This window comes from Armigeres subalbatus, chromosome 2 (genome assembly GCF_024139115.2).
Source record: "Armigeres subalbatus isolate Guangzhou_Male chromosome 2, GZ_Asu_2, whole genome shotgun sequence".
Taxonomy (NCBI): domain Eukaryota; kingdom Metazoa; phylum Arthropoda; class Insecta; order Diptera; family Culicidae; genus Armigeres; species Armigeres subalbatus.
Window position 1 is genome coordinate 89,920,577 of NC_085140.1, and position 25,440 is coordinate 89,946,016.

General features: G+C 39.6%; 1 protein-coding gene across 1 annotated transcript in view; it reads right to left on the reverse strand.

The window, feature by feature from the left end:
• The window catches only part of LOC134209849 (zwei Ig domain protein zig-8-like), a 374,125-nt gene that overhangs the window by 77,295 nt on the left and 271,390 nt on the right, over positions 1-25,440 (reverse strand). The window contains exons 5-6 of the mRNA XM_062685871.1: positions 20,104-20,181; positions 19,315-19,447 (exon numbers count right to left, since the gene is read on the reverse strand). Of these exons, the coding sequence (XP_062541855.1) occupies positions 19,315-19,447; positions 20,104-20,181 (211 nt within the window). The remainder of the gene's footprint in view (positions 1-19,314; positions 19,448-20,103; positions 20,182-25,440) is intronic.

A 25,440-nucleotide genomic window follows, 5' to 3' on the forward strand; every position in this document is an offset into this window, starting at 1 on the left:
AGCATTCCTTTCCTACCTTCGCAGAGGAATTGCCAAAGCTCTGTTTTGCAATTATTTAAGATTCTGAGCCAAAGAGAATTTCTTATGATAAAATTAAGAAAATGAGCCCAATCATAACTAACTCTGCTGACAAATACTCTACAAAGCTCACGTAAGTCAGGGAGAGGCTACTTGTTATTTGAATGATGCATTTTGAATCCACCAATCAAGATTATTTATGCAATGTTACAGTGTAGCATGAAATGGGTGCTATTCTGTCCATGCTGCGTTCCACAAGAATCTTGTATTCACAACCAAACCAAACCAAACCCGTCAAAACCGCTGAGGGAAAGTTCAAATTTCCGTAGTGACAGTGGTGGAAACGGGAAGAAAAAGAGAATTGCCGGTTGCACGCGGTATTGAAACCATACTTTTTTTTAAGTAAGTGAACTTTCCGTAGTTCAGAGGTAAAATTTCCATTGCAAGACCATATTGAAGATTTGAGTCTTATGATCAAGTTTTGGCAATTTTATTATTGGAAATTTTCTCGCATTCATTCAATGGACATCAAAAGTTGTAGTTTTGCTATGAAAATGAACTACAATCACTGATGTTCTGCCGTAATCTGGAAAAGTGACGTAACAGCCATTTTACAACATGCATGTTTTCCATTTTTCTTTTTAAAAAAGCTCGACGAGTAGTACTCGTTAACACCATTTTTGAAAAATGGCGTATACGTCACTTTTTCAGATTACGGCAGTGTTGCACTATCCTAGTTAGGGATTGTAACGTCATTAAAAAAGAAAGAATATCAGTGCTGCCATTTGCAAGTGACGATGACGGTGGTGATGATGATGATGGCGATTGCGTTTCATCGTACATCGCGAATTTCTGCACCGCTGACGCGTTGGGTTGCCACTGCCTCGGAATGCTTTTTTAATTGCGTTTCGCTCCCTCTTGTAAATATTTCGAATGTGAAAGGATTTATGAATATTAATTACCCAGTTTACGCTACTGCCTGCTGCCAGTTCGGTCCGGTGTCTACCGCGAGCTACCACCATCAGCAGCAGCGCGCTTTCGGCTGTTGTTGTTGAAATTTATGTATGGTCCTGCGAATGCACCTAGCGTTGGCGAGCATAATGGCAACCGGACTGTCACACAGAACGAGGGCAACGAGCGAGTGTATTTTTTTATGATTCCCTCTCCTTTGATGAGATGGATTACCGGAGAAATGAAAATAATGAATGAATGATGAGCAATGGCGGGCAGTGCACGCTCCAGTCGCCAACCGTTTCCCATCATTTTCTCGTGGATCAGCCAAACTTATTGTATCGGACAGATGGGTTCCGTTCGACTGGGAATTATTGACGATTGGACGCGTTTCGCAAATAATGTCCCTCTTTGAGAAAATAAACCAGTAAAAAATGCTGAACGCGATGGTGTCGAAGCGCCTCGGGATCAGGGTACAAGTAAATGAAATTATAATTACTTTAATGAATCCTCCCATATTGTGGGCTTTACTGGAGCTTCAATTACCGAACTTCAAGGGGAGCGTTTGTCTTTATAAATGGCAACTACGCCGAATGAATTATATTGCGGAATGAAGCTTATTATTCACTTTGTTGGAAATGTGACACTTCAGCGATAATTTGTTTGATCTTTGGGGGTTCTTTCAAGGTAAACCATTGCACATACATCGCCGGAAATAATAATAACATTAGCGCTGATTCTCATACAAAATGTTTTATGATCAAAATCTTCATTCTTGGCGATTGGATTGTGTTCATATTTCGCCTTTCTGCTTGAAATGACCTAAACTTTCGATAATTTTATGTTGTTTGTATGCAAGTTGACTCCACACATTCGTTTTTTAATAACTTTATTAACGTGAATTTCGAATATTCGTTTGCGATCTTAAGACATTGAGTCTGCCATACTCAAACAAAGCAGTATTATATCGGTAAACCAGTTCATGTACTTAAAGCATAAATACATAGGCCAACATAATATCGATTGATATTCCTGCGTGCTTTCTAGTGAAATGGGATGAACCGTTAGCGGCAACATCAGTAGGGGCTGCTTTTCCTCCTCCATCATAATATCGATGTTAATTTTCTTGAATGCGTTAGTAACAGCGGATACCAACAAAAGCGTCTTCGTAGAAACCGTCATCATCATAAATGCTAATATTCACAGGAGTATCGTGGTTTGATGAGCGGTATAAACCCGCATTATCCAGCAGATTACATCTGCGAAGGATCTTAATATTAGAGACCATGCACTCATTACATAAAGATTTAATGAGGAAGAGGGGCTCTTATTTTTTTGTTGATGTATAGAAAAAAGCTTTTGTTTGCAGTTTGGCAAAGCAAGGTGTACTGAAAGGTTATTTGTCAGGAGTCCCACACACGTTCCAACACGTTGTACAATTTAGATTCGCCCCCAGGTAATTTTGTTCGGTCGCAGTAAAGTCAAACTGTCTGTTGGAAAGTTGTACGACTGTTGGACACTATAACTTGCCCGCAGACGGTCCGACTTTACTCCGAACGAACCAAACTTCCTGAGCGGGGTCAGAACTATACAACAGTGCGTGAATGGGGTCCATAGACACAAAAACACATTAGGATACTTCTCTACTTCATTGCTATTTAATTTCCTCTTCATAAAGGAAAGCCGCATGATGTTTGCACTAAATACTCCTCACAAGGTTTTTTTCAACGATCGTTTGTTTATAAGAAAACCTTAAACTGACCAGTTACCGCACTAACCTCGACTTGATCTTGGCAATGGGAACATTTCGACCAGAGGTAGCTTGCTTATGGCCCGGAACTAGTGAACTAGATCGATTTATCAAGGCGTTTAAACCTGAGTATGATTGAAATAAATTCTCCTCTTGCTATTTTAGTAAATGCGATGATTGTAGTGGTAAGGGACAGTACGTTTCCAAGCACGATCAACCTTTAACTCCATCTATCAGTTTTAGTCTTGATCTTCGGAAGGAAGGCAAAATTTGAAAAGAAAAGGTAGAAGATAGTTTCCATAATACGACCGTAAGGAAGCTTCGAGCCTCTTGAAAGGAGGCTTACGAGCCTCTTGAAAGGAGGCTTCCGAGCCTCTTTTAAGGAGGCTTCCCAGCCTCTTGAAGGGAGGCTTCCGAGCCACTTGAAAAAGAGGCTTCCGAGCCTCTTGAAAGGAGGCTTCCGAGCCTCTTGAAAGGAGGCTTCCGAGCCTCTTGAAAGGAGGCTTCCGAGCCTCTTAAAAAGGAGGCTTCCGAGCCTCTTAAAAAGGAGGCTTCCGAGCCTCTTAAAAAGGAGGCTTCCGAGCCTCTTGAAAGGAGGCTTCCGAGCCTCTTGAAAGGAGGCTTCCGAGCCTCTTGAAAGGAGGCTTCCGAGCCTCTTGAAAGGAGGCTTCCGAGCCTCTTGAAAAGGAGGCTTCCGAGCTTCAAGTACGAGACACTGAAGACGACCACACAGTTGTGGTCGAAATACGTATCTGAAAAGATATCGAAAATTAAATAGTGGAATTAAATGGAGAGTACTTAATTCGTCTTAGACGGTTACCCTTATTGTTTAATCATGCTTGATCATAGGTCGTACAGAAATTATAAAATAATTTTTTTGAGTATGTTACGCAAAAATTTGTGATTTTGAACCCACTCCTCTCACCATGCGTATGATCACTATTTTCTGAAATTATGAAAATTATGGCCACTATTATACGTTGTGTATGTTATAGAGACGACCTAAAAACTTTCAGCAATTTTTGGAGCATTCTGTTCGGCGCTATAAAAGTCCTCAAATCTTGCAAATAGGTCAAAATGATAACAAAACTTTAAAAATATCTTAGGCTATTCTCTGCAATCGAAAAAGACTTGCAGGGATCAGGTTCCTGTATATCGCTGAACATTTACACATGACTTTTATTTGAACTTTTTGGAACCACTAAACCCTTTAATCTTGTAAGATTCAAATTGATCTCGAAATTTGAATTCCTTTAGTAAGAAAGGGGCGCTCAATAAAGGTTTCGCCAAGGGCGCTGGAAGACCACGCTACGGCTCTGATCAAGGCGTTTAGACCTGAGTTTGATTGAAATAAATTCTCCTCTTGCTATTTTAATAAATGCGATGATTGTAGTGGTAAGGGATAGTAGGTTTCCAAGTACGGTCAACCTTTAACTCCACCTATCATTTTTATTCTTGATCTTCGGAAGGAAGGCAAAAATTTGAAAAGAAAAGGTAGAAGGTAGTTTCCATAATACGACCGTAAGGAAGCTTCCGAGCCTCTTGAAAAGGAGGCTTCCGAGCCTCTTGAAAAGGAGGCTTCCGAGCCTCTTGAAAAGGAGGCTTCCGAGCCTCTTGAAAAGGAGGCTTCCGAGCCTCTTAAAAGGAGGCTTCCCAGCCTCTTGAAAGGAGGCTTCCGAGCCTCTAAAAAGGAGGCTACCGAGCCTCTTGAAAAGGAGGCTTCCGAGCCTCTTGAAAAGGAGGCTTCCGAGCCTCTTGAAACAAGGCTGAGCCTCTTGAAAGGAGGCTTGAGCCTCTTGAAAGGAGGCTTCAGAGCCTCTTGAAAGGAGGCTTCCAGGCCTCTTGAAAGGAGGCTTGAGGCCTCTTGAAAGGAGGCTTCCAGGCCTCTTGAAAGGAGGCTTCCAGGCCTCTTGAAATGAGGCTTGGAGGCCTCTTGAAGGGGAGGCTTCCAGGCCTCTTGAAAGGAGGCTTCCAGGCCTCTTGAAAGGAGGCTTCGAGGCCTCTTGAAGGAGGCTTCCAGGCCTCTTGAAAGGAGGCTTGAGGCCTCTTGAAAGGAGGCTTCCAGGCCTCTTGAAAGGAGGCTTCAGGAGCCTCTTGAAAGGAGGCTTCCAGGCCTCTTGAAAAGGAGGCTTGAGCCTCTTGAAAGGAGGCTTCCAGGCCTCTTGAAAGGAGGCTTCCAGGCCTCTTGAAAGGAGGCTTGAGGCCTCTTGAAAGGAGGCTTCCAGGCCTCTTGAAAGGAGGCTTCCAGGCCTCTTGAAAGGAGGCTTCCAGACCGCAAGAAAGGAGGCTTGAGGCCTCTTGAAAGGAGGCTTCCAGGCCTCTTGAAAGGAGGCTTGAGGCCTCTTGAAAGGAGGCTTACGGGCCTCTTGAAAAGGAGGCTTCAGGCCTCTTGAAAGGAGGCTTGAGCCTCTTGAAAGGAGGCTTCCGAGGCCTCTTGAAAGGAGGCTTCCAGGCCTCTTGAAAGGAGGCTTCCGAGCCTCTTGAAAAGGAGGCTTCTGAGCCTCTTGAAAAGGAGGCTTCCAGGCCTCTTGAAAGGAGGCTGGGCCTCTTGAAAGGAGGCTTCCAGGCCTCTTGAAAGGAGGCTTGAGGCCTCTTGAAGGAGGCTTCCAGGCCTCTTGAAAGGAGGCTTCCAGGCCTCTTGAAAGGAGGCTTCGGGCCTCTTGAAGGAGGCTTCCAGGCCTCTTGAAAGGGAGGCTTGAGGCCTCTTGAAAGGAGGCTGAGCCTCTTGAAGGAGGCTTCCAGGCCTCTTGAAAGGAGGCTTCCGGGCCTCTTGAAAAGGAGGCTTCCAGGCCTCTTGAAGGAGGCTTCTGAGGCCTCTTGAAAGGAGGCTTCTGAGCCTCTTGAAGGAGGCTTCAGGCCTCTTGAAAGGAGGCTTCAGGCCTCTTGAAAGGAGGCTTCCGAGCCTCTTGAAAGGAGGCTTCCAGGCCTCTTGAAAGGAGGCTACGAGGCCTCTTGATGGGAGGCTTCAGGCCTCTTGAAAGGAGGCTTCCAGGCCTCTTGAAAAGGAGGCTTCCAGGCCTCTTGAAAGGAGGCTTGAGCCTCTTGAAAGGAGGCTTGAGGCCTCTTGAAAGGAGGCTTCCGAGGCCTCTTGAAAGGAGGCCGAGCCTCTTGAAAGGAGGCTTCCGAGCCTCTTGAAAGGAGGCTTCCAGGCCTCTTGAAAGGGGGCTTCCGAGCCTCTTGAAAGGAGGCTTCCAGGCCTCTTGAAAGGAGGCTTCCAAGCCTCTTGAAAGGAGGCTTCCAAGCCTCTTGAAAGGAGGCGTCCGAGCCTCTTGAAAGGAGGCTTCCGAGCCTCTTGAAAGGAGGCTTCCGAGCCTCTTGAAAGGAGGCTTCCGAGCCTCTTGAAACAAAGCTTCCGGGCCTCTTGAATGGGGGCCCTCGAAGAGGATTAAAATGTATGTCAAAAATCCGCGAAATTCCCTTCATTTCTACAAAAGTTACTTTTTGTTAACGAAATATCTGGAATTTATCAAACGAGATGAAATAAAAAATAGAATCATCCTTTCTCAAACTCTAAAAAATTCCGTGAAGTTTCGTTTCCAATCACTTAAAACGAAAATTCTCGATGAAGGTCGCATATCTTCACTGTAGAAGTGCTTAATCAAAACCAACCTGCGATGTTACGATATCCCAGTCGGTGCACAGTGTTTTCTAACCCAGGAATTCGTGATCGAAAATGTTTTGGCCATGAAAAGTTGATTTTAGAGGCTCAGTGACTTCAGAGAAAAGTTTCAGTATGTTAAGCTCCATATTTTAGAAAAAAAAAATTTACTAATCCCCCTAAAAGTGAGATGGAAATTCTTTTTCCTCCAATTATGAAGATACATCATTGGTATCTTCGAAAAAGTTGTAGAAAAAGTTTCTAGGAAAAATTTTGCTTTATAAACTTTATTTCTATCTGCTATAGAAGTCGAGATATGGGTCGTTATTTATGAACGACCACCAAAAAACAGGTTTTTCACGATACTTTCGTCAATATATTTTTTAGATTTTTCAAATGTTCTACGAAGATCTCCGTCGCGATAAAAAACATGAACCTTTCGAATACAGTTTCTTCTTATTTTCAATATTGACGAAGTTATTTACGATTTTTTGTTCAAAAAAGATCATTTTGACATTAATTGCATACATGTAGGGGCAAAATGGGGCAGAATTTTAATTAGGAGATTGAACGTATAACTCATGCACTAACATATATGTGACTTAGCTTTCCGTAAGTACCGTATGGATATGTTTTCTTATTCTTCTTGTTATATATAAAAAATGAATTGGTCTGTACTCCGCATAACCAAGAAACGGCTGGGTTCAAATTTCTTCACCACAATTTCCGATGGGCTTACATAATATTTTCTTATGTAAAAGTCACGACTTAAACTGAAAAAATATTAAAAATTCAAATTAGAATTTGTATGGGTGTTTTGTATAGGCATATCACAACACGCATTCTCACCTACTGTGCAAGACAACGTCTGCCGGGTCATATAGTTCATGAAAATAACGCTTACGCCAGACCTATGTCTTGTTTTAATGTCCAAATTTTGAAAATGATTATCGAATCGACGGATATTTTACAGAGAAATACGAATATATTGGGATATTGGTATTTCCAGAGAATTCTAAATGAAAAGAAATAAACTAAAATTTTTGGAACACTTTTCTGTTAACCTGTTTTGCAATATTGTGATGTTTTAGACGTAGCAAACCGGCTTTTTATTATTCCGGGATATTTCGAAAAATAAATAGGTAAAACAAGTAGGGTAGATAACCATTTGGGCAGCACCCCCTATTTCCGTCCGCAACGTTTATTACTCTATCGCATTACAACCGAATTACTGATGTAGTGATGTACAAAAAATCAAGCCATTTGGTTGGAACGCGGTCGAGTTATTAACGTTGAGGACGGGAATAGGGGATGCTGCCTAAATGGTCCCGCTCCCTACCTTCGAATTGCTTTCATAAAATTATATTTAAACTTATGATGTTTGAGGCGTCGCTAACCATAGTTTCCATTGAATAAAGATTACTGATTTACCCGATACTGCATTTCCTCTCATCAGCATTCCTGGCTGTATGGTGATTTCTAAAATAATACAATTTGCCAAAACACACTGGGGTCACTTTTTACGTGACTTTTTGATGATTTTTTTTTAAATACGCGTTGTTTCTTCCCGCGGAATTTGAAATTCATGTCAGTTCTGTAAAACATCCATCCATAATCATTTAGAAAATTTTGTATTTGGCTAAATCATAGGTCTGGCGTAAGTGTAAAGACTAAAGATGACCCTGCAGACGTTGTCCTGCACAGTAGGCGAGAATGCGATCTACGTTTTTAAAAATTCCATACCAATTTTATTTTCAATTTATCATATTTTTTCCAATTTTGGTCGAGATTTAACATAAACAATAAACAAATTGATAAACAAATTTGCTGAAGAAATGAAGAAAATCTATCCAGCCGTTTCTTAGTTATGCACAATACAGACCAATTCATTTTTTATATATGACAAGAAGAAGAAGAAAACGATGTTCATACGGCACTTATGTCAAGCTATGTCACATATATGTTGCAATGCAACCGTTAGTGCATGAGTTATACTTTCAATTACCTAAATAAAATTCTGCCCCATTTTGCCCCTACATGTATGCAATTAATGTCAAAATGATCTTTTTTGAACAAAAAATCGTCAATAACTTTGTCAATATTGAAAATAAGAAGAAACTGTCTTCGAAAGGTTCATGTTTTTTTATCGCGACGGACATCTTTGTAAAACATTTGAAAAATCTAAAAAATATATTGACGAAAGTATCGTGAAAAACCTGTTTGTTGGTGGTCGTACATAAATAACGACCCATATCTCGACTTCTATAGCAGATAGAAATAAAGTTTATAAAGCAAAATTTTTCCTAGAAACTTTTTCTACAACTTTTTCGAAGACACCAATGATGTATCTTCATAATTGGAGGAAAGAGAATTTCCATCTCACTTTTAGGGGGATTAGTCAAAAAAAAATTTTTTTCCAGAATATGGAGCTTAACATACTGAAACTTTTCTCCGAAGTCACTGAGATTCTAAAATCAACTTTTCAATGCCAAAACATTTTCGATCACGAATTCCTGGGTTAGAAAACACTGTGCGGTGGTTGCAAATGTAGAAACAACAAAAGATTTCCATGAGCATTCATTCTAAAATAATCCGTTGTCGGCTCCACTATTTACCCTAGTTTTCCTATTTGTACATTCCGTTCCACCAACGAACTACTGACGTCAGTATCATTCTCGGGAGAACAGGACTGGATGCAAACATATTTTCCGCTCTAATCCTGACTTTCAGCGAATTGAGTAGTTCCCTATATTGATTAGAAGTTCGCGTAATAACGAAAACAAGTTTCACTTCCCAATCGTAACAATTGCCGGCATTTAGGACTCCCCAAGTACTGGCAACAGGCTCACTCGTCATCAGCACGCCGGAAGAGAATGTCCGATTTAGCCAAAATTCTTGGTAATTCTATTGCGCTACAAGCTTCCTAATTAGCAATTAGCCAGTCCATTTTACGCTCATGTATTCCGTGGAGGTTCGTCCGTTTCTGGTATGCCGAGAGTAATTTCAAATTAGCTGATAATGAAATCAGAACTCTGTTCCATCTAAACCAATCAAAGTCGGAAAAATCCTCACAGCATAATAAGCAATAGGGTAAGGGGATATATTTCCGTTTGGGTACTATTTACCGTCATGGGATCAGATTGAACTTTCGCCATAACTTTATCGTATCTGTAAAGAAATGCGGCTTTCAGTGAACGACAAAAATTGAACTTCAAATATGATTGTTTGCCGTAACGTTTTGTGCAAATAATTTCGATGGAAATTATCATTTTGGCGTCGAGCATTTACAGACCAGCATCTATGGTGAAGCTGCGCATCCTTTCTTTGACCGGTTTTCGGCATAATTCCGTCTGTGTGGTTTTGCGTTTTCTACCCTTTCTACGTGATGCTCTTGATCCAGCTTACAAAAGCAGCATAACCCAACCGTCAAGTTTTTCGGGGTAATATTTTCGGATGCGTCTGAGTACTATGGTATGGAAACGAATGTTAATTAAAATGAAACAAAACCCAGTGGGTAGTGTTTATCAGATATGAAAGGATCGTTGGTATCAGTTTCATCCATTCGTAGAAAGTCGGTGTTGAATAAATTGAAAGCGAAAACCCTTTTTTTTAGTAATAACTATCTGTGGGTAGGATGGTAATCTATTGGAAGAAATTAAACCCAAAAATTCAAAAGATGGAAAGATCCATTCTGTTTCTAGTTCTGAGAAGACACTATCCTAAATAATCAATTCTGGCCGATATGTGTGATGTGTTTTCTGCGGTACATAGCTAGGATGGAGCTTTGTTTTCGGAATTTCATGTTTCTCTGTATTCGTTTGGGTTTATACGATCAAACATTTTGACTTTGAGTTGGTTTTGTCAGAATATAAATTGGTTGGGTTTCCGCTAAATCACAACGCACAGAGGTTGCATCGAACCTAAGCGACGTAACTATCTCTGTCGTTGAACCTCACACGGTTCAAGATGCGCTCAATTTTGTTTTACCAGAGACATTCAGTATTTATTTAAAAAGCATATTATAAAAATTCAGTCTTTCCTTATAATTCAATCCGCCCCATGTATGGATCAACCCATGCTCTGCATACTCCAAAACAGAACGTGCTCCACTTCGATCCTTGAGCTGAAATCAGAAAGCTCTGTCTGCGGTGTAATGAACTGTAAAGAGCTCCGCAGCATGGACAGACCAGGATGAGACTGCACATAAAGTGCATCCACTCTGCTTCGGTCCCATTTAACGATTGCACCGCCTGGTCGAGGAACAAAAGTTAATTGAATCGCTGAGATTTAGTGTTTGACGTGGTTTATCAGCATTTCGCTTTCTTGTCTGCATTACGGCAAGCCAGATCCAAGCGAAGCTCGAACGGCAGAAAAGCTCATTAACGATGTCCTGTGTCAGCATCAATCGACAGGAGCCTAGCTGCATTGGAAAGCAATTTCCCACACGAACGGATCAGATCACCATAAAAAATTATAATTAACAATGCAACTTTTATGGGGCTTTTATATTACAAGGAATGGGAAAAAAGTGACCTCCATCGTCATCGTAAACATTTATCGGGAAGTTTGCAATCCGGTTAGAAAAATACTCTGATAGTGGGCGCACAAACGGTCAATCGTAATGAATCTGCTGGCAGCCCACTTCCCCCGTCAACAACCACGTTGGCGGTGATGATTGCTGCTGGTTTGCTTCCAACTATGTTCACAGTCCATTTTACGTGGATCGGAAATTTTCCAACCGAAACGGCAACCATCGGACAACTTTCCGGTGTCCCAAGGGTTGTGGGATGGAATAGAATATTCTTAGGGTGATCAAATAATAATTCGTTAGAAAAGTTACCTTTCAAACTGCTTCGTTCAATAAAATGTTCAAAACTATCAGTGTCAAATTTTAATACAAATATGGTATATATTATATATAAAATCTTACATGAAACTTTATAGACGCATAATTTGAAAGCTAAAATCTCTCTTTTGAGACCCTTTTTTGAAATAATGTAGTCTGTTTTTATGTGTTGAAGCACCCTAACCCACACATGTATTCATAAGTAGCAAACGGTAGACCCATCGCCATCATATCTCGCCGATGTAGGATGTGTATTTTTCAACTTCCGTGCTCCGAACGACGATGACGATGAAAGGCATTAGCGGAGTTGTTTTTTGAGCCGAGAAAAGTGCCGAGAGATGAAACTTTGAGCATTTCGGTGCGCATGATTGTGCTGGTGTGTGTGCATCCGGTGTGCTGCTGGTTTGTAATTTCAATTAAAACTGAGTTGATTTATCGTGCAACTCACGTTTGGCAGCTGCTAAATTTATGGTGACAACTTAACCACTTTGTATTTTCCTACGTTGACTTTTGCGCGCAGACTGCGTTTTAAGGTTGCCCTACATGTTGGTAGCGGTGTGAGCCACAGTTTCTTTCCGGTTGTAGGTTTGTTCAACTGAATAAAAAAACTTGGTCTCGATCGTTAGCCATTGGCGTAAGCCAAAAAATTAAAAAGCGAATTCCAAAAAACTCAATTATCATGTACCACAAAAATATTTCGTCTTTTCTCATTACACCATATGCCTTCTCTGATCATTTTTTTCGGGAAAGTATCGAACTTGCACATTTTAAAGTTCAAGTAATAAAGATTTGTTTAGTTATTCAATGCTAATCACTTTTATTGTCATTAATGAATTAATTAAGTGTTTGCAAAGCGTGATAACATTCTGGTTCATTGATGGTATCAAACTCATTAACAAAATTGTTTGAAAAAAAAATACATTCCAGTTCTGATTGCCAACTACGGTTAGATTTTAAAGAAGCTGGACTATTGTTCAGCTAGAACTTAATAAACAATAATCCTTACAATCTACATTAGGCAGAATCAGGGAAGGATCATTTGGTCAAAAGTCATTCGGCCGAATAAGTCATTTGGTCATATAGGTCATAGGCCGAATATGCCATTTGGCCGAAAAGCTCTGCATTGGCTGAATAAGTCATTTGACCGAACATGTCATTTGGTCGAACAGGTCATTTAGCCGAATAGGCCATTCGAAAAGAGAGAAATAAGGTGTAAAAAATGAGACGTCTCACTACTCATTACTTATTTGTCACCACACCCCTCAATTTTTTGCGGCTTTATTTAACTATTTGAAAATCATTTAATATTTAGCTTTCCAAGAGAAGTCTTTAACAAAACTGATCAGTTTTATGATTTTGAGATTAAACACATACACTCCCAGTCGAAAGTTTGGGTTCACCCTCGAAAAATATAGGCAACAGTTTTTGGCTGCATTTTCGCCGTCTTACATCCAATTTCGGGTATTTTTAGCTCAATACAAAGAGTATGAGTAGATCTGGCATAGCTGGTATTTTCAACTAACAATTTTTTATGTATGTACTATGTAAGATACACATTTTCTTATATTTATGTTGTAAAAATATGGATTTTTTTACAATTGTGTCCACAAGATTTGGAAATAAAAAGCGGAATGGAACCCAATCTTTGATATGCATTGATGAAATTTCGTCGAAAAAATCTTGTTTTATTTTTAAAAATCAAAATGTTTACTCAAGTGCATGGTGTGCATCGGCCAAAAGTAGGGACTTACACCCGAAATCGGATGTAAGACGGTGAAAATACGGCCATAAACTTTTGCGTATATTTTTCGAGGGTGAGCCCCAACTTTTGGCCGTGAGTGTAAGTACAGAGTGCTGCGCGTCGTTCTGTTTTGTTCATGCTCGGTTCATAGGATCTTCGAACGATCTGGTATCGTTGTGTTTGTGCGGACAAAAAATAAATCATTTGATACGCATTTGATCGTGTTCCTGCTCGGTGTGCAGGTAGTGAGTTAGTTCTGCTTTGTTCGGCCGAATCATAGTTAGTTTAAATCATTGTGTAAAAAATGGCATGGTCGCATCGCTCATCAGAGTGGATCAAAATCCAACGATGCCTGCCGACTAACTGATAATCTTTCCTGTGATTTTTGTGGAGACGCAGAGGTAAACCCGGTCTTCAAAAACTTCGATGGCTACTGCAAACTATAGAACAGCGGTTCTCAACCTTTTTTTTACGATACAAGATTTTCAAAATACGGCTTTCAAACCACTTTAAAAGAGACTTTTAAGTATCTTGAAAGGGCGCTCCTGAGCCTTTTGAAAGTATGGTTTCAAGCCTCTTGAAAGAAGAATTTCGAGCCTCTTTAAAGGTGCCTTCCAAGCCTCTTGAAAGGAGGCTTCCAGGCCTCTTAAAAGTAGGCTTTCGAGGCTCTTGAAAGAAGGTTGCCGAGACTCTTAAATGGTTTCTTCCTTCCTTCCTTCCCAAACCTCTTGAAATGAGTCCTCAGAGCCTCTTGAAAGGTGTCCTTCGAGCTGCTTGGAAGAAGGCTTCCAAATAGCGTAGAAGGACGCTTCCAATTCTCTTGCAACGAAGCAACTGATTCGAAAAAAAACTTGTCTTTCAAATGGAGGCTTCCGAATCTGTAGACACTAGATATAAGTTAAGAAGCATATTCTTAACATATTATTTAACATTCTGATTCCATCAGGCAGATTGCAGAAATCTGTTTACTCGACGTTTTGTTCTTTTGATCTTTTGTCCACAGCCTTTCATTCACTGTGCTGTTTGTGGAGGGCAAGGTTCAATAGGCCATAATTTACTGATCACTATGCTCATTATGTACAAAACAAAGACAAAAAAAAGATACAAAATCATCACAATTTTCCTAATAGGTTTTGATTAAAATTGTATTCATCCGCCATTGCGCATTTTTCTCCTAGGTACCCCCTGGGCCCGACGAAGATAACCCCAGGGGTACATGTACCCCAGGTTGAGAACCGCTGTTATAGAAGATCACATTGTCTCGACCTGAGTAAGGTGCAATACAAGCGCATGTTCCACCGAATAGACATTTTTTCTTCTCCTCGCGACAAATAACACACGCTCTGTACTTATTTGCTCGATAACTGCTCAGAAGTAAGAAGGAAGAAAACAGGAAAAAAGAAGAAAGAATGAAGAAATAATGAAGAAAGCAGAAGAAAGAAGGAGAATGAAGAAGAAAAGGAGCAGAAGAAAAGAAGAAGGAAGAAGGAGAAAGAAAAAATCTAGAAGAAAAGAAGAAAGAGGGAAGGTGAAATAAGGAATAAGGAAGAAGGAAAAAGCAAGAGGGAATAAGGAAGAAAGAAGAAAGAAGAAAAAAGAAGGAGGAAGAAAAAAGGAAGAAAGAAGCAAGAAGGAAAAAGGGAAAAGGAAGAAGGACGAAGGAAGAAAGAAGAAAAAAAATAGTAGGAATAGAAAATAAGGAACAAGAAACATGAAAAAGAAGAATAAAAAGAAAGAACAATGAAGAAGGAAAAAGGAGAAGGAAAAAGGACCAAGGAAGAAAGAAGGAAAAGGATGAAGAAAGAATAAGAAAGAAGGAAGAAAAAAGAAGTAAGAAGAAAAAATGAAGAATGTAAAATCAATGAGGAAGAAGGAAAGAAAAGGAAAAAGTGAAGATGAAGTAAAGAAGAAAAAAAAATAAGACTGAAAAATAAATGAAGAGAAGGAAAGTAAGAAAGAATGAAGATGAAATAAGGAAGAAAGAAGAAAGAGGATTAAATTTTCCACTTCTCACTTCTTACATCTCACTTCTCTCTTCTCGCTTCTCATTTCCCAATCATCACTTCTTATTTCTTACTTTTCACTTCTCTTTTCTATCTACCCACATCTCACTTTTCGCTTCTTACTTCTCAGTTCCCACTTCTCATTTTTCATTTCACACTTCTCACATCTCACTTCTGACTCCCCGTTTCTCATTTCTCGTTTCTCTTTTTTCACTTTTTACTTCTCATTTCCCACATCTCATTCTTCAATTCTTACTTCTTATTTCTCACTTCTCACTTCTCCTCTTCCACTTCTCCTTTCTGACGTCTTATTTCATATGAGATGAAAGAAATATCTCATTCATTATTTTACGCTTTACAGTTTATGTACAGTCACTATCCACTTCTCATTACTCGCAAATTAAGGATAATTTTTCAACCATTCGGCCAAACGACATTCGGTCAAATGATCTGTCCGGCCAAACGTTATCTGTTAAAATAAAAAAATAATGACCTCTGTTGAAATAAATAATAACCTCTCACCAACTGTGTGGAAAACAATACTGGAGGCCGAAAACATGTGTTTTGACGAAAAAAAATACTTATGCAATTATTCGAAAAAAATCTCTTTCCTACAGGTGGAATCAACCCCAAACCTTTCAATAGGCTAGATATAATATGATGCGATAGATACGATCCAACGGCCTGTGACAATTCGTGGATCAATCACACTCATGCATAGGAGAGAACAACGCGAAGCGCACCCACGGGGCAAAATGCCTTAACTCATTAATGATCTTTTGAAGAAGTAGAAGAAGATGATCTTTTGTAGGACATTTCTTAACAAATAACACCATGTTACAATTCAATATTAGTGATAATCGAATTGCAGTGAAAAGTTTGAGCAAAATCGGTTAATTTTAACTAATATTCAACGATTTGCAATTTTCTCACCTCACTGGTGAGATTTTTGTTCAATCAGCTAAGATAAACGAACAACCATGCGTTCACCATTATTTCATTTTTCTCCAGCCCCATTTTCAAAACATATAAAAATGAGGGTGAGAATGGATCACTGTTTCGACTGCTTAGAATGCTCGTAGAACCGATAAAATATATCGGAGAAGGGTCGTTTGGAAAGCCATTTGGCCGAAAGTCATTTATCCGAACAGGTCATCCAGCCGCACAGGTGATTTGATGGAATAGGTTATATGGCCAAATAAGTCATTTGGCCGAATATATTATTTGAGAAGTGAAAAATTAGTTGTGAAATTGAGGCGTCTGACTTCTCACTACGTATTTCTGACTTCTCACTGTGAAAAGAGAGTAGTGTGAAGTGAGAAGTGAGACGCCTTAGTACTCACTTCTCACTTCTCACTTTTCACAATGAGAAATGAGGAATGAGAAGTAAGACGACTTACTTTTCACTCTTCATTTCTCACTTCTTGCTGTGAAAAGTGAGTAGTGCCAAGTGTGAAGTGAGACGTCCCACTTCTCACTAATCCCTTTTTAATAATGAGAAGTGAGAAATGAGAAGTGAAAAGTGAAACGTCTCACTTCTCACTCCTCATTTCTCACTTCTCATTATAGAAAAGGAGAAGCACGAAGTCTCACTTCTAACTTTTTACGATGAGAAGTGAGAAATAAGGAATGAAGACTTCTCATTTCTCACTTCTTACTGCTAAAAGTGAGAAGCACAAAGTGAGTAGTTAGAGGTCTCACTTCTCACTTCGCACTTAACACTTTTCACAATGAGTTGAAAGAAATGAGGGGTGAGAAGTGAGTAGTGACGTCTCACTACCCACTTCCCATTCCTCATTTCTCACTTCTCACTGTATAAATTGATTAGTGCGAAGTTGGACGTCTCGCTACTCACTTCGCATTACTCGCTTTCACAGTGAGAAGTATGAGATAAAGACGTCTCACTTCTTACCCCGCATTCCTTACTTATCGCTTCTCTTCTCACTCATCACTTCCAACTTCTTATTTCTCACTTTTCACAGTAAAAAATGAGATGTGAGGCGTCAAATAACATATTTGCCCAAATGTCCTATCCGGCCAAATGACCTTTTCGGCCAAATGGCCTTTTCGCCCAAACGGCATATTCGGCCAAATGGCCTATTCAGTAAATGACTTATTCGGCAAAATGGCCTTTTCGGCAAAATGACTTTAGGCCTCATGGTCTGTTCGGCCAAATGGTTTATTCGGCCAAACAACTTTCGACCTAGTGGCCTTTTGCCAAATAGCATCCGGCCGAATGGCCCTTCGCCAAATGTATCTAAGAGCTAGAAAATTAAAATATAAGAGACCTTTTAGAACGATTTTGCTATCGGACCTTCAGACTGTCGGTAAAAACGATTACCCAGACCCATTCTCACCCCTTTGACCCATTGTGACCCCCGAAGACGGTAATAGCAGTTTTGTAAAATTCATATCTGCACGTTGAAATGGTTCTGTATTCTTGTTTATATTGGTGAAAACATCGAAAAAGCTTAAGGGGTGCATATTGAACTGTTTTTTCCCTACTCTCTCTTCGAATTGTGTTTCTTCAGCAGCCGATGATTCCTATATATCTACTGATATTGGTAGCGTGTGGCGATGCGCTCTGAGCGTAGTAGCATTTAGCTTTGTTCCATACACTTAGAGGGCGATACGCGACATATTGCCGCCCTGTTATCGACTCTGGTGCTATCCCCCAGATCTCTGCAGCAAACAGAATCTACTAGAAAGAAAAAGAAGCTATCGAGTTTTTACGATGTGGAAAACGATACTGAAGGCCGAAAACATTTGTTTTGATGAGGTCTTCACTCTTCAGTATTGTTTTCCACAACGTGAAAATTGAGACGAAAGTCGATAACCTTGCCTAGAAGTCAACGTAGAAGGGGAAGGATGGTCAAAATGCGCCCCCTAAGCAAATCTCTTAATTTAATAGTCATTTCATCCGAAACAGTGTAATTTCGAAGTGTTTATCAATAATCCAGCATGTCAGTCATTATATGGTCCAAGAGTTTTCAAGAAAAACCAACAATATTACAAGAAAATGATTTTATTCCAAAAGAGTGTATTTTCAGTCAAAATGAACGACGCTGGCCAATATGCGCCATCCAAAAATGATAATCAAAATATTCCAATATTTTCACTGAAATAGTCACACTCTTTTGCATAAGATTAGTGGCAGTCTTATATTTTAAGGTAGTCAATATTTTAGACTAATTATAATAAGGAGAACATATTTTTTGTATCTGAAAAAAAGTATTGTTTACGTAAACACCGCAATTGCATCGAAAAGAGCCAAAACATTATTTTATTTTTAAAAATTCAAACACAGAGATTTTGACAAAGTTTTTTTGTGTAACGGCTTGCAGATGTTTTTTTGGCTTCGTCCGCTCACGATTTTGAGACAAAGTTTGGGTTAATAAAAAAGAAAACGTGGTGGCGCAATTCACCCAACCGGCGCATTTCAAGCATATCTCCCCAACTTGTATTTTGTATGGGCAGTTGTTGCGCATGATTTTGTTTTAAATGATGATGGGTGACGATAAAGTTTATTTTTATGTATAAAGTATAATTAAGTTTATTTCTCGTCAAGCACTAGCTTATACAGCTGAGTAATAAGTATAAAATAAAAGCAATAATATCACAATCAGCTCCATTATCATGAAGTACTGTTTAAATTTAATACGTGTGTACGTATATTCAGAACTAAATTATTATAATTTTTGTTTTTTCACCTCTCAACCCTGACACATGTTATTGGTATCAAAAACATACATAATTTCGATTGTGTTCACCATCCGGACCGGAATCCTTCGGACACTGTATGGCTTTCGCCTTTCGGCTTTCCGGACTGAAAACGCTCAATTTATGAAAGCAATACAGTTATATTCAATTAATCTACTTCGACTTCAAATTATTTATTGCGTGGTAGGTTTTGAAAGACAAACTCTATTTGGAAGCAACCTAGCGCACTGTTGAATACTAACTACTACTCGATGTCGACAGTGATACCGAGACTCGGAGGAAAGTTTTTCCAAATGAACTGGAAACGATCTCTCTTACTGCTCTACTTGATGGCAGTGATAAGGAATCATGACCGCATGATAAATAGAGATCACTATTTAATGCCAATTGTGGATCTCATTAGAATTACCAGAAGGAGCGATATTGCTGTGATTGAACAGACTCAATGAGCTATTTTCTTCTGCTCGGACATTGCATGTGTTCAAATATGGAAATGTGCTGAGTTGCTTTTTACAATATAAGTTTTTGAAGTATGTCCACGATGAGGGTTCACGACTCGAAAAATAGAACCATTTCCATATTACACATTTTAACAAACATTCATCCACTGGCCCATTCCATAAATCGAAATATACGAACACAAACAATCATCGAAACAAACAGACGCCATTACAAATCGTCACTTACCAATCACGTTCAGTTCGTAGGACAGCGACATTTTCGGCTCGGTGTTGATCTGGCACTCGTACACGCCCGAGTCCCGCACCTGGGGATACTTGATCTGTAACGTCCAATTAATGGAGTTTTCCGGCCGTATCACCTGCAATCAACAACGTGCGAAATGTTTGCGCACGAGGTGGAGAAATGGGGACAACATAAATCACCTTTCCGTGCCAGTCAGTGACAGAATGAATGAGGGCAGCGCAGTAGCGCGGCGACAGATCCGAAAGGACAACAGTAGCGCTGGCTGTTGCAAAAGTGTGGTCGTTCGATACACGGCAAACCGGGAACAGCGACGGAACGAACGCGGCGAAGGTAATTATAAACTTTCTCGGACAATTGTGAGTGGGAAGTAGCCTGGAACCGTTTTGAGTCACATTTCGAAAGACTAAAATGTATAGTTCAATAATGAACTAAGTTCCTGTTTGAGAAGGAAAATGCTTCCTATTGATTTCCGGTTTTCAACAGATATTGCTTTTTTGTCATATTCATCGTATTTTTTTATTTTTAATAAACAAGTTTAAAATGTATACGGAACTAGTTCTAACGACCGAATTGTTGGAGTTCGAGAGAGCTCTTATTTTTTATGTATTTTTTTTCGACCGCCTTTTGATGTTTTTGTTAAAAAAAATTCTACCCTTTTTTTTAGGATCAACTTACAGTTAATAGGAAAACAAGGCTTAAGGGTGGACAGCGCTTTTGTCTGTTCGTGAAAATCGGTTTAGACAGGCGTTTTTATTTTGTTGCTGTACGTACCTGAAATCGTTGGTCTGAAGTGTAGGTCGAGGAGCCGGTCGTGAGGATATGCAAGTCACGTTTCCTGATCCAGGCCACCTGCAAACGAAAGTAAATGTTTGATTCAGTTGATAGATAATTAATTTTTAATTGTTTTGTGATAAACTAAAAGGAATGTGACTGTGTTATGGTCCTCGTCAATGACAAGGGTAATGAGAAATTTATCTGAAAAAGAATGGTTATAAACGTGTAGGAGAAAATACAAAAAGTTGATAGCAGATGACAAGATCAGTTCCCATTCCAATCCAGGGTACTGTCAAGTAAAAAAGTATTTTCCCATAGAAACTTACTGTGATTCTCGTAAAAGATATAATACTCGGACATAATAACTAATTCCATTATTAATAAGGAAAACTACGATTCCCCGAAACTAATTATAAAAAAATATAAGGACGCGAATGAAATTCTCTAATCCGCTATTTCAGTTTCACATACTCTACTACTTACGACAGTTCCATTTTCCGTCCCTCCAATGATATCAAGCTCCCAATAACCTTGTACCCGGTATGTTTGTTTTATGCTCTGTCAACCATACGTCGCACACATGTTCTTCGGTAGGAGCAGTGCAATTTAATCCACTTACTGCAACAGCAGATGTAAGCCCCGGAGGAGGTCTTCCGACAGGTCCAACTCGGTTGAATTGCATTATCATCTTCTTCAAGCGCACACGAACGCTACACTGCTTCAATACGGAGGTTGCAGAGAAAAGTCAGTGCAGCAGAATCTGAAGCACATTTTCCTAGAAGACACAACATCGTTCCAATCATCTCGATGTCATGAATGAAATTTCTGATGGGACCGCCTTACTGCGCCAACGTGCGCCGGTGACACACCATAGTCGAGCGGCAATCGAGTCTGAAACTGATTGAGCGAACGTAGCATTTTCGACTGAAACCAGCCGGTTGGCATACACTTGCAAGGCAATCCATCAGCCTCTGATGTCGTTCGGCCGTAAGCGAACTAATTTCTCGGGGTAAGGGTTCTACCGGGACAGGACCGGGTGTTGAAAGCTTCCATCAGGAAATTCCAACCAACCACACGTAATCAAAATCAGAGCTATATGGTCCTTAATTCAGTTCGTTTGCACTGAACCGAGTTGCTGACAGCGATGATGTTGAGAGGGGAAACAGCTGTGGCGGTAAGTACAGGAAGGACACTTAAAGCTGAATGATTTACAATTGGCTGATAATTGCATGACATTCAGTCGAATAATGCAGGACAGAATTATTGCTCTGACAAGAACGTCTCTATTATATTCAAAAAGAGGCTATTTGATAGGATCGATAGGTTTTATGCTCGTGAATATATTGGTTAGTCATCTCTCAGCACCTCTATTCTTCCCATCAGAAAGAAAGCAATAGAATGAAAAATAGATGGGCAGTATTTTATTTCGGAGGTGATTTCATGACCAAGAAAAATCAGTTCTTCGTCAATCCAAGTGAACTAGAAGGGAAATCGTTAGATATTGGAAGGAATCCATGTGCTCTGGTCAAAATTCCGATATGTAATAAAATCCATGAATTTTAAAATAAACCCCCAGCAACATTATTGGAATCCAAACTAAATCGTTCGGTTCTAAGGGAAATCTTTGGATTTCGAGTGATTTTTTTTATTTCGAGCTTAATACTTTAAGGGGAAAGGGTCGTTTGGCCGAAACCCACTCGGCCGAAAGCCATCTGGCCAAATGTCACTAGGCCGAACAAACCATGAGGCCGAAAGTCATTTGGCCGAAAGGGTCATTAAGTTGAAAGGGTTATTTGGCCGAAAAGGTCATTTGGCCGAAACGGTCATTTGGCCGAAAGGCTTATTTGATCGAGAGGCCATTTGAAAAGTGAGAAATGAGGAGTGAGTAGTGAGACATCTCTCTTCTTACTCCTCATTTCTAAATTCTCACTGTGAAAAGTGGGTAGGGAGACGTCATTGACCCATTGGAGAAGAAGAAAGAAATTTGTTCCATAAATAAATCAAAATGTTGCACAAAAAAATACAAAATTTCCATAAATAAATCAATATCAACATTATACAATTAAAAAAAAATCTATAAAATAAATATTTTTTTGTACAAAGAGCAATAAAAAAATAAAAAAAAAATTCTATAAGAAATACAAAAAAAAAATACAAAAAAAAAACAATTGATAAAAATTTCCATGAACCTTAAACGAAGGGATCATTTATGAAATAATGCTCAGTTTCATTGGTTCTTACATTTTTTAATGTAAATTTTCATATTTTATTGCCATTTATTGATTTTTTTCGTGGAAAGTTCTTAATTTTCTTGTAAAAGAAAAAAATATTAGTGGAAAATTGTGTCATTTGATTCCTTTATTGACAATTTTCTATTTTTTATGAAAAATGTCTAAGTCTTTTAGGGGGAGATTTAATTTAGTCAACGCTTTAGTCTGACGTAGCTAAGCCCTTAGGGAACTGAGGGAAGAAAGAAGATATATTATAAGCAGAACGAAAAGATTGAACGTGTTATTGAGAAAGCATGTTCGATAGGAATCGGGTCGATAGTTGTACAACTGAATGTTAAAAAGTCGAAAATTGTGTTCAACCAAAATGCAAAATTCAGAAACAAATTCATGTTTCGATCACAGTACCAGTGAAAGATAAACGGTTTTCTAGAAAGCAGCTTTGGCAACTTGACACTGTGACTTTGATCGAATTACGGCATCAAAAAATTTGTCTGTTCTTTTTGATTGAAAACTGTTACATGGTTCTCAAATCGTTTCTAACGTTCGTTCGTTCGTTCGTTACTTCGAATGATTTTTGTCGTTTTCGAACAAAATCTTTGGGTTTGGAGCGGAATCTTTATATTTGGTCACGGAATCTTTGAACTTGGGGCTCCATTTACTGAATTCGGAACGAATTTCTTCGATTGCAACAGTAAATTGTGAATTTTAAATGAAATCTGTGCGTTCTGTGAAAAATATTTAGGCACCGAGCGAAATTGTGATCGCAATCGTTGGAATTCCGACAAAGTGGATCCATAGAATCCGAACAAATATCTTGAATTTTGAGTAAAATCGTATACCAAACAAAATCTTTGAATTTTATTATTCAAAGCGGAATTTTTCGTCACCTTTAGATTTTGAGCCAGTTTTTTGCACACCTTAAACATATTTTAGGTTTTTTTTTGTAAAATTCTGGTACTTGGATTTGGTCCTTAGACTTTAAACAGAATTCTTGACCTTCAAACAAAATCTTTGGGTTTGGTAAGACTTGAAGTCTTAGTGAAATTTTTGTGTTCCAAAAGAAATTATAATGTTTCTTATGATATGGAAATGCTAATATCATCTTCCAAACTTGGACGTACATGTTCATGATAGCATTAGAGGCGAAAGTATAGAATTGATAGTTCCGTTAGGATACGGCAGGCATGAAGAATGTTTTTATAGAAGTCGATTTGAAAGCGAGCGGAGGGCAATATTTGTGATGGCACATATCACGACCTTCCTTCTGCCAAGCTCCCGTATGAAGGGAGGGAAGAATATCAGTGTGGAAGCTGATATATCTCCACTGGCAAAAGGAAGGTGGTTTGACTTGCTCATATGCCATCGCGTGCGGAAGGATTTGCTATCGACGAGTACTGTCTCCAAATTTCTAATATGACATCAGCATTTAGTCGAATAGGATTTTTATTGCACAGTTCTGTTTTCTCATTGCGTCCGTCTCGTCGCAACCAACTTGGCTGCCTCGGAGAGAACAAAGCAGAGAAAGGCACTGCTGCTGTACCGTCGACCAATAACAGCTGGATTGATGGATGCCCCCACCAAGGGTAGTACACTAAATTAATGATTTCGTGTGTGTTACTTCTACGTGAAGTTAAACGATTTACAATGATATTCTGATATTCTTCCCTCCCCCTTCATACGGGAGCTTGGCAGAAGGAAGGTCGTGTGATATGTGCCATCACAAATATTGCCCTCCGCTCGCTTTCAAATCGACTTCTATAAAAACATTCTTCATGCCTGCCGTATCCTAACGGAACTATCAATTCTATACTTTCGCCTCTAATGCTATCATGAACATGTACGTCCAAGTTTGGAAGATGATATTAGCATTTCCATATCATTGTAAATCGTTTAACTTCACGTAGAAGTAACACACACGAAATCATTAATTTAGTGTACTACCCTTGGTGGGGCATCCATCAATCCAGCTGTTATTGGTCGACGGTACAGCAGCAGTGCCTTTCTCTGCTTTGTTCTCTCCGAGGCAGCCAAGTTGGTTGCGACGAGACGGACGCAATGAGAAAACAGAACTGTGCAATGAAAATCCTATTCGACTAAATGCTGATGTCATATTAGAAATTTGGAGACAGTACTCGTCGATAGCAAATCCTTCCGCACGCGATGGCATATGAGCAAGTCAAACCACCTTCCTTTTGCCAGTGGAGATATATCAGCTTCCACACTGATATTCTTCCCTCCCCCTTCATACGGGAGCTTGGCAGAAGGAAGGTCGTGTGATATGTGCCATCACAAATATTGCCCCAGACCGCATCGTGCTTTCGTGCTGTGCGGTTCTTTCTCTCTTTGCGGAAGGAAGTTTTTAATACTACCCGAAGCTATTTTAATTTCAACGGTGCTTCTTAGCGCTATTTGTACCCACTGATCCCGTTACGATCTTTGCAAGGACCCGTGCCTTCGTTTTACGTTGGACCCGTTTGCGGAAGTAAAATTCCGACAAGCGGTGGTAATCCTGCAGGGACACCGTTCTGGGAAAAAACCTCTTAGAAGGTCACGTCTCCACGCTCAGCAATGAGTATTAATAAAAACAAGAGGAAGGGGGAGTCTTTGAATTCTCCACTTCCTTCTAAGAAACAAGGTTTCAAGACCGTCCTGCCAAAGCGCGGAAAAAGTAGAAGGAAACTGGAGAATTCATATATTCCTTCTAACTCTAATATCGGAAATAATTCTTCTCCTATCGAACTGAGCAATCAGTTCGATTTGATTAATGATGATATTGAGCAAATCGAATCTAGCCCAGGTGATTCGATTCATGCGAAAAAGCAAAGGATTCCGCCGATTGTGGTATCTGTTGCCGAGTTTTCTGGCTTTAGGAATGAGATTTTGAGTAACCTTCAGGGGATCAAGGTTTCATTCCAGATTGCTAGGAAGGGTGACTGCCGCGTTTTGCCGGGATCGCTTTGACGATCGCAAACGTCTTCTTCAGTATTTAACTGAGAAGCGCCATAAATTCTTCACATACGACGACAAAACTGAGCGATTGTTCAAAGTCGTCTTGAAAGGTCTCCCCAGTGATGACAAATCACTGGATGAGATTAAAATTGAA